The sequence below is a fragment of the Poecilia formosa genome, unplaced genomic scaffold, assembly GCF_000485575.1.
Source record: "Poecilia formosa unplaced genomic scaffold, Poecilia_formosa-5.1.2 Scaffold361, whole genome shotgun sequence".
NCBI classification, from domain to species: Eukaryota; Metazoa; Chordata; class Actinopteri; order Cyprinodontiformes; family Poeciliidae; genus Poecilia; species Poecilia formosa.
Window position 1 is genome coordinate 41,159 of NW_006800300.1, and position 9,629 is coordinate 50,787.

General features: G+C 38.1%; 1 protein-coding gene and 1 long non-coding RNA gene across 2 annotated transcripts in view; one reads left to right on the top strand and one right to left on the bottom strand.

The window, feature by feature from the left end:
- Nucleotides 1-1,223: 1,223 nt before the first annotated feature.
- Nucleotides 1,224-1,772, bottom strand: LOC107833314 (uncharacterized). The gene is made up of 3 exons (XR_001659038.1): nucleotides 1,705-1,772; nucleotides 1,503-1,628; nucleotides 1,224-1,298 (listed from the first exon to the last, which is right to left on the bottom strand). It is a non-coding gene; the product is annotated as an uncharacterized LOC107833314 (long non-coding RNA).
- Nucleotides 1,773-4,186: 2,414 nt separating this feature from the next.
- Nucleotides 4,187-9,629, top strand: part of LOC103153751 (programmed cell death 1 ligand 1-like) — a 15,513-nt gene continuing 10,070 nt past the window's right edge. The window contains exons 1-2 of the mRNA XM_007574775.2: nucleotides 4,187-4,287; nucleotides 4,383-4,503. Of these exons, the coding sequence (XP_007574837.1) occupies nucleotides 4,392-4,503 (112 nt within the window). The 5' untranslated portion in view covers nucleotides 4,187-4,287; nucleotides 4,383-4,391. The remainder of the gene's footprint in view (nucleotides 4,288-4,382; nucleotides 4,504-9,629) is intronic.

Genomic DNA, 9,629 nt, shown 5'->3' on the forward strand with positions numbered 1-9,629 from the left:
ATGATTTGAAAAGTAAAGAAACTAGTTTTAATATTCAGACTTTGAACACACATTCTACATACTGTTTCCCCTCAGCTCCATATCAGTTATTAAACATTATTTCTGTACTTACAGATCAGACGCTGAGCAGCTGCTTCCTTCATGGCTCTGACTGACTGAACCGTTTCACTGGAGGAGAGTTAGAGGAACCACCAGAGTCCGCCTCTTCCTCTATACGTGGGTTTTACAGTTTTAGCTTTTCTCCAATACAATTCACTTTTCCAAAAATGGTGCAGACTAAAAGTTTAAACACAGTAAACGGGCATTTAGTTGTCTATACATAGATTAACAAACATAACTTTCAAATAAAATGCCCATTGTACTTATACATTCAAAAAAATAATCAATGATGTAAACAGTGACATGCAGAAAATGCCGAGTAATTACTCAGATTTCATAAACATTAGCTCATATGTCGCAGAAGTCTAATAACCTAATGTCTCCAATCTCTGAAGTCCATGTCTTTTACTCTTTTCCAACTAAGCCTCAAAATCTGTCTTGCTATTTTTTGTTAGCTGTAAAAAGGACAGAAAATGTTCTCACAGCAAAAAGCCCAGTGTTGCTTTAACTCCCACAGAGTTGATATTAACACTTTTTCAGTGTTTATATAGTCCACACTCTTTGGAGTTAAATTAACACTTTCAAAATAGTTACATTTTTAGCACTGGATCAGAGATAATTTTTTTAACTCACAAAACAGAGTTAAATGAACTCTGTTTGGGATGCAATGGTTAACACTGATAAAATAACAAAAAATAACTACTTTGTTAGTGTTAATTTAACACTTTCAAGTGTTAGGTATTTACTCCAAAATGTGTTACCTTATGATTCTTGTTAAAATTAATTATAATAAAGTAAAACTAAAACAAATAAATACATTTTAAACAATTGTTTTATTTTTGCAGCTGTGTTTCCAACATTTTAAACTGTTGTACAGTTAAACTTTCATTAGCATTCCATATGAGTTTTGAATATCAAAAGGTTTATAAAATTTTAGATCTTTGATTTTCACAAGATATCTTTAACTATAAAAAAAAACCCTGAAAGCATAAAAATGAACAAAGGTAACAAAGGAAAAAGTGATTGTTAACTAAAAATATATCGCAGCCATTTGTATCCATGGGGGTGGGGGGGGCAGAAAATGTTTGGGAACCACTGGAGTAGAGGATGTCAGTCTTGCTCTGCTGACACCAAACAACAAGGAGGTATGGCTGCAGACCCCGTTGGTCCCGGAGATGTTCCTCTGAACTTCAGCATGACTAAAATGAAAGAATGCATACACCAAACATAAGAAACCAGACATATGGCCACAACCATTATAAAACTTTAAGGATTCATAAAAACCAATAAAATAAATGAATGTTTTCCCAGACATACTCAAAGCTGCCATTTAATCACCTGTTGAAGGTAATGTCTATAAAAGCAAAGTGATAAATTACTACACATACTTTTATTTCAATTACCTTATAAAAGACAGCAAGTCTCTCGACTGCATCCCACACACTGATTCCTGGAGACTTCAGGTGGTTTTGGAAGGAGATGTCACCATCCTCAGGTACTCCTCTCTGATTCATTTAGCAGGAAGGTGCCTAACAGGAGATTTCATTTTAGTGAAAAAATTGGGACTTTTTAAAAATAGATTTAGAAGTGCAAAAACACACTTACCTATTTTTATCAATCCCGTGAGCCATCAGTAGGTTCACCACTTGTCTTCTTATGGCATCATTTGAGGGTTTCTGTTGTTCCACAGAATCTAAAAGTGTTGTTCCACACTTTTAGATTACTTTAGATTATTTATTATTATTATTATTTAGATTATTTTAGTTCCACCAAGGAACTTTTATTGGATGTCACGAGAGGACCAATTTGGGTCCTCTCGTGACAGACAGGTTAAGGCACTGGGGTCAAGTTTCTCAATGCAGGCAAAAGAAGGTTCAATGTCCAAACTTGTTGATTGTTTCTTGATTATTTATTTTCCTCTTTTTTGAAAACAATTACAGAGATCAAACTTCCCTCTGTTCTCATGCTGCCTCTCTTGCTCTGGTTAAAACCATCGGCCCCAAACCCAAATGCCAGCTGGTCCTTCACCAGGCCCCTGCACTCATAGAAAGTGGACTGGCCCACATTACTTCCTGTTTAAACTTAGAAAATAAATAAAACAAAAAATAATAAAACAAAAAATGATTAAAGTCAACAATAATTAACCTACAAATAAACTGTAAATAATACAAAAACAGAAATTTAAGAATAAAGTAACAAAATTCAAATCGATAAATAAAGAAAAATAGCTCCAATCTTGCAGAATCTTTTGTAGAGCACCTTCAACAATAATTAAAGAAAAATATATTCATGGAGACATTTAGATTACCCAAAAATGGCACGTTTAAAGAGTTTAGGAACACACTGAAATCATGTTACCTTTATAGCAGACACTGCATTATCAGCAGTGTCTGAGTCTGATACTTGACTTAACTTAAGATAAGTGATCCTATGCACGTTGGAGGACATAACACTTCAGCGTTGGAATCGTTAAATGTAGCAGCAGAGCGATCGGAGCTCTGGAAGTCCTGTGCTGTGTCTGTAACACCAGTAAGTAATTTTCTCCTCTGCAATTTCAGTTGGTTAAATCAAATTGTTTAAATTTAGAAACTGCCTGAAGTCTCCTGCTTGGCACTGGGGTGTGGCTGTAATTTATCCTCCCCAGTTCAGCTTAAGCAACATAAAACGAGTATGTATTGTTCTATCGCACTCATGGAGTTCAATGGGACAGAAACTACAACTACTTATATATGGAAAGTACTGGTAAGCTGATCCTCCAACTGTTGGGCCAGACGGGGCTCTCTGGTCGGGGTGGAGTTATCCAGATCTGGTAGACAACGGATTCCTCTACCTTATACCATTTTCTAAAATTGCTTACTAATCTGTAACTTAAGTCTCACTGGAGACCCTGCTGCTTTGTTTTATTTTTTGTTTTGTTTCTTTTATTTTCTGCTTTGTTTCCTAAATTTTCAGTTTGGTTTCTTAGTTTTGTGCTTTTGTTTAAATTTGTGTATTTTGGATCATTGTATGGTTCCGTGAGGGTAGCAGCTTTGGGTTCTTTTAGATTACTTTAGATTATTTATTATTATTTAGATTATTTTAGATTACTCAATTAAAGTATTGATTTTTAATTACTGGTTATGTCTGAGGTTGGGGGTAACCTCATTTCCATGTCTGAATTGTAGTGTTTGTCTCTTTTTTTTTTTGTATTTTGCTTTGTTTAACCCCACCCTTTTGTCTCCAGGCTGAGAGCTGAAGGCGGTGGGGGGCCTCCAGAGGGACTGGACCTGTGTGCTGTGCGAGTGACCGGTGTTAGGATTTCTTCACGATCGAGAGTCTGTTCACAAGTGTTTGGGGTGATTTATTTGGATTTATTAATTTGCTTTAGTAACCAGTTCCCCACATTTGGACTGCCTCCCCCTGCTGGTAGCCTCAGTGCAGTTCACTTCCCTTCCCATTGTGGTTCCTTAAATTTTAATTGTCTTTTAAAATATGGAACAATACAGTGCATTTTTTGTGGAATAAAGTCTTGTTCTCATTGGTGATGAACCTTAAGTGCCTTACTGGTGATCTATTTCCTTGGGTGCAATTCCCAAAGTAGCGTTATTGACACCTTCTGGTTGCCCTGCTTTGAGGTGCCGAGTATCAAAATTCATACCCTTGTGGTGCCACAAAGCGTAAAGAAATAGGTGGAATGAAGACAAAGGAAGGAGTTTATATGAAATAAAAAAGTCAGTGTTGGTAATACTAGTGAGAGAAACAAATTAAGATATAATAATGAAGAGGTTAAGAGTTGGTGATACCTATTTAAATGACATGTCTAACTGGAAGGAAAAATAATAAATGTGAAGGATGTGGAGAGAGAAAATGTAGCACATGCATTGATGAATTGTAGAATATATGAGCCTGAAAGGGAGAGATTGAGAAGAATAAGGACAGAAATGGATTCAAAGGAATACTGGGAACCGAAGGGAACATAGTGGATATTTATAGATTAATGAAAGCATTTATTTTTATCTTTATAATAAATTTAAAAAAATGCATGTTGCTTAACAAGTAATGTTACACACATGTGCAGTAGGTGGCGGTATGCACCTTTAAGTGGCTTGCGATCCGCCATTATGGAAAAGAAGAAGAAGAAGAAGAACCCCACCCTTCTTCTGCCTTTGCAGGATTCTGTCGCAGCGCGCTGAGTTTTCGTTTTCTGAGGTTATTTCATTTATCAAAGTTTTTCCGTACTTCTAACAGCCTGTCTTGTTCTAAACACCAAACCTTAGTGTTCCTACAAAATCTTTTCCACGTAGAAACTTCGCATGAATCTAAGTTTCGGACGGAGAGACCGAAACAACCAGGAAATGGATTCTTCTCTGACTGCGTCTCTGCTGCTGCTGTCTGTGGTCTTCATGCAGTTTGTCTCTGCTGCAGGTGAGATTCAGCTGGAAACAAGTTAAAGTTATTAACATGTAGAGAGAACGTTCTCTACTATTCATTTCTGAATTATTAACGACAATCACCACAGCTCACATAAGAACGAAGCTGAAGTTGGTTTCCCATTGCAACTTGCGATCCGGGAAATGACTAAAGGCCGATTCCAACCATAGACATAAAATAAGAATAGACCCGCACTGGCTGCTCCAATCAGAGCTAGCAGTAACCAGCTAGCCGCCATGCTAATCAGCTAGCCGCCATGCTAACAGGAAGTTTTCATTCAGTAACTCTGGATTGTTTATTGTAATGGATCCTGTTTTTACCTTTGAATGTTAAGTTTTATACTTAAACTTCTTGGCAATATTGAGAGGTTTTATTTTGGCTCTTTGCATTATTTAGCCTCTTCAGAGCCTTCATATGTTCTCAGTCTGTTAAAGATAGTTTTATCAATAGCAGTACAATTTGCACAATGCCTGTTTTGTTTAGGCATTTAGGCAAGTTTTGTCTAAACTTGTTTTTGTTTAAACAAAAACTTGTTTAGACAAAAACAAGTTTTTGTCTAAATTAAGGTGAATTCATGGTTCCTTTTTCCACATAATGTAACCGGTAGGGTTTATGATAAAAAAAAATAATAATAATTATGTGATCAGTATCGGTGATCGGCCCTCATGGGAGATCGGCATCAGCAGGAAAAAACCTGATCGGCACATCTCTAATGTGTACATATTTTCTTTCTAAGGATTTTTTAAAATACCAAGTGCTTTTAATTTTTTGTCTTCCAATTGTTTCCAAGTGTTTTCTATTTTTTCCATTAAAGTTTTTATTTCCTGTAAGAATGTGTTAATAGGATGTGTTTTTTAGTTTTAATGTCTTATGTGTGCATACTAAGTTTTTTTCCAGCAAGTCACAGTAAAAGACTTTCTGGTAAATTAATTTGTTTCCAATTTTTAGAGGGGGAACAGATTATTTCAGGCTGGTGAAATATCCATTCTCTCTTCTCCTCCCCCCATAACTTTGGGAAATAAAAAGCAACTGTTTCCAAATTCTCAAAATTATTATGTGTGATAGCATACTAGCCATTTCCTTAATCCAGTAATCTGTCATATTTTACATTAGAACGGGATTGACCAAAAAGTTTACACTCTGATCTTTTCAGGAAGTCTTTATTTTTGTGCCCTGCTATCAGCCAGCTTCCCTCCTCCTTTATCAGAAATGAAAAATTATAAATTCACACTTCGTGTTGGGAACCTGTGTTTGTTGACTGACTTTTATTTGTCAGGCTTACGAGACAAAAGCTGAAAAAAAAGATCGATTCACTTCGCGTTTAAAATAACACAAAACAGCGTAAAAAGACCTCCACACAGGACCTCGTTTATTTATGTATGTATTTTTATTTTGATAGCTGCCGATTAAACTGAAAGTTACAACCTTGACATGAGCAGTTTTTACCGAGAAATCAATCAGAAGCGCCGTGAAAATGGTCAGATCCGCCGGATCCACCTTTCTGGCTGCAATGTGCGCTCCCGACACAGGGGGCAGATTTTCACCGGGGAACAGAATTTCGCACAAGATCTGTAAGAACTTCTGTAGCTCAGTGCGCAGTTAGGTAACAGAGTATGAACTTCATTCAATGTCATAATGGTTTTACAGTACCGGTGAATAGCTCCATTAGCATTTCTAGCAGTAATAGCTCCATTAGCGCTGCTTGTCTTTAACGTTTCTCCCAGTTCCTGTAGCGCTGTCTCTGGTTCGGCATCAGCTCTGCTGCTTAGAGTTCAGTGTAGTGGTAACAGCCACACTGGACTTAATTACCACCGACACCGGACCTCCATGGACCTGGTCGATCGGTGATGTCAGTGCCCTAGACAGTATAGCTCCTGTGAGCATCTCAAAGAGCATGGTATAAATGGCTCAAAGTGTTGTGGAGAAATGTCCAGGGTCCAGATCAGGTCCTTCGTTGCCCGGCTCTCACACTGCGCTCTTCTTTCTTTCATGTGGGAAATTATTCAGATTCTGTCTCAATTTTTATTTTTTATCACAGCTGATAGTGACACAGTGTGGCATTATCTAAAATGACACCAGTCAAACGCAGTATGATAAACAACTACTGGGGTAAAGGTAGCTTTCCTGTGTTACTCTGTAGACTCCGGTACTGAATGGACCACTATGCGTCATCAACCCAGCGGTGAAAAAATGGCGCCCTCCATAGGTGAAATATTTAACAAAAGATGTACATTTTTGAAGTAATTATGAGTTGTGATGTATCAAAAATAGCAATTTTTAAGTAATAGGAAAATTGCAACATTTAGGCCAACATGTTCAACTAGTTGTGGATCCTTTTAAAATGGGGCTTAATCTGGGGAGCTCGAGAAGCTGCTGCACTTGGACACATCTTGTATCCCGTCCTAACATAGCATGAACTTCACTTTTTTTTGCCTGTGGTGGCATTTATTTTGAAAGAAATCCAACAGGTGGAAAGAAGGTGGGTGGAGGAAGACATGCAACCAAGGAAGAGGAGTCGAACTTGGGACAGAGCCTTGTGAAAGATTCGGCCCCCTTGAACTTTTCACCCTTTTGCTGCTTTTCAGGCTTCAAACATAAAGATCTAAAATTTGTATTATTTTGTGAAGAATCAACAAGTGGGACACAATCATGAGGTGGACTAAAATTTATTGGATATTTTAAACTTTTTTAACAAATAAAAAAAAACTGCAAAGTGGGGCGTGCAATATTATTCGGCACCCTTGCATTAGTACTCTGTAGCGCCACCTTGTGCTGCGATTACAGCTGCAAGTCGCTTGTTTTTGTCTCTATCAGTTTTGCCCATTCTTCCTTAAAACAGCTGGAGCTCAATGAGGTGGGATGGAGAGCGCTAGTGAACAGCAGTTTTCAGCTCTTTCCACAGATTCAGGTCTGGACTTTGACTAGGCCATTTTCACACCTATATACGTTTATTTGTGAACCATTCCATTGTAGGTTTTGCTCTATGTTTGGGATCCTTGTCTTGTTGGAAGGTAAACCTCCGTCCCAGTCTCAGGTCTTTACAGACTCCAACAGGTTTTCTTCCAGAATGATTCAGTATTCGGCTCCATCCATCTTCCCATCAGTTTTAACCATCTTCCCTGTCCCTGTTGAAGAAAAGCAGCCCAAACCATGATGCCGTCACCACCATGTTTGACAGTGGGGATGGTGGGTTCAGGCTGATGAGCTGTGTTGCTTTTACGCCAAACATATCTGACCAGAGCTCTTTCTTCCACATGTTTGGTGTGTCTCCCGGGCGGCTTGTGGCAAACATTAAACCAGACTTTTATGGATATCTTTGAAAAATGGCTTTCTTCTTGCCACTCTTCCATAAAGGCCAGAATAGTGCAGTGTACGACTGATTGTTGTCCTATGGACAGACTCTCCCACCTCAGCTGTAGATCTCTGCAGTTCAGAGTGATCATGGGCCTCTTGGCTGCATCTCTGATCAGTCTTCTCGTTCGAGATGAAAGTTTAGAGCAGGGATGGGCAGTCCTGGTCCTGGAGGGCCGGTGTCCTGCAACTATTAGCTATCTCCGTGGTCCAACACACTTGAATCCAACAGCTGACACTGCACGAAAAGTGGCAATTTTGACTGACGCCAACACAGCTCGTGAGCGACAGCTAACGACAGTTAGCAGGGCAGCTCATGGGAGTCAAGAACTGTCGATTGCGGAGTCCCATTAGCGGGGAGTGGAGGTGTTAACGACTCTACTTGGCATACGAACATATGCAAAGGCGCTTCAGCAGACCCACGTGGATTCTCAGTCATTGGATGAAAAACAATGACATCACAGTTCATCATTGACATGTGATTGGTTGGTTGATGTGTGCCCATTGGACAGCACTTATAACTTTATAAATAAACCCTGCCCCAATCAATAATTTTAATGCTGCATTTAAAAAATCTATATAAAAAATAAATGCTGTATTAAAATATATTCATTTGATATTGCTTATATGCAACATGCTCATATATGAGGAACATAAAAGAGGCACAGAATTTTTTTTTCTTCATTTCATTTTATTTTTTTTACTGTTTGCACACAAAATAAGACATAAATGCTTGTCCATTTCTGGACCATCTGGCAGTGTTTTTTTGTCCAAACATGATCCAACATTATGCTGCGTTCAGGACAGGCTGAACGTCTCTCCTGTAGCTTAGACCTGACGTCTTTGAGCTCCTGGCTGGGGGAACTTGGGATCTCCACCTCACCAACGTCCATCCTGACTCCCCCTCATAGGCGCCAACCACCTCTCTGCCTTCCTCCAGCAGCTCTTAACACAGAACAGACAATCATTATGAGCTACAGGCATCTTTATTATTATGAAACTACAGTGAAATTGTTTGGCAACTTCCAGCTTAGTATGCACACATAAGACATTAAAACTAAAAAACACATCCTATTAACACATTCTTACAGGAAATAAAAACTTTAATGGAAAAAATAGAAAACACTTGGAAACAATTGGAAGACAAAAAATTAAAAGCACTTGGTATTTTAAAAAATCCTTAGAAAGAAAATATGTACACATTAGAGATGTGCCGATCAGGTTTTTTCCTGCTGATGCCGATCTCCCATGAGGGCCGATCACCGATACTGATCACATAATTATTATTATTTTTTTTTATCATAAACCCTACCGGTTACATTATGTGGAAAAAGGAACCATGAATTCACCTTAATTTAGACAAAAACTTGTTTTTATTAACTTTTTCCAAGAAGAAAACTAAACAAAACAGGCATTGTGCAAATTGTACTGCTATTGATAAAACTATCTTTAACAGACTGAAAACATATGAAGGCTCTGAAGAGGCTAAATAACGCAAAGAGCTCAAATAAAACCTCAACATTGCCAAAAAATTCAAGTATAAAACTTAACATTCAAAGGCAAAAACAGGATCCATTACAATAAACAATCCGTTACTGAATGAAAACTTCCTGATAGCATGGCGGCTAGCTGATTACTGCTAGCTCTGATTGGCTGTTTCTGACTGAGCGGAGTGATTATGCAGATCAGGGAGGAGATCGATTATTTTTTTAGAGATTATCTGTCTCATGTTAGGACAGCGAAAGTTTTAATATGTAGGTAAAATGTAT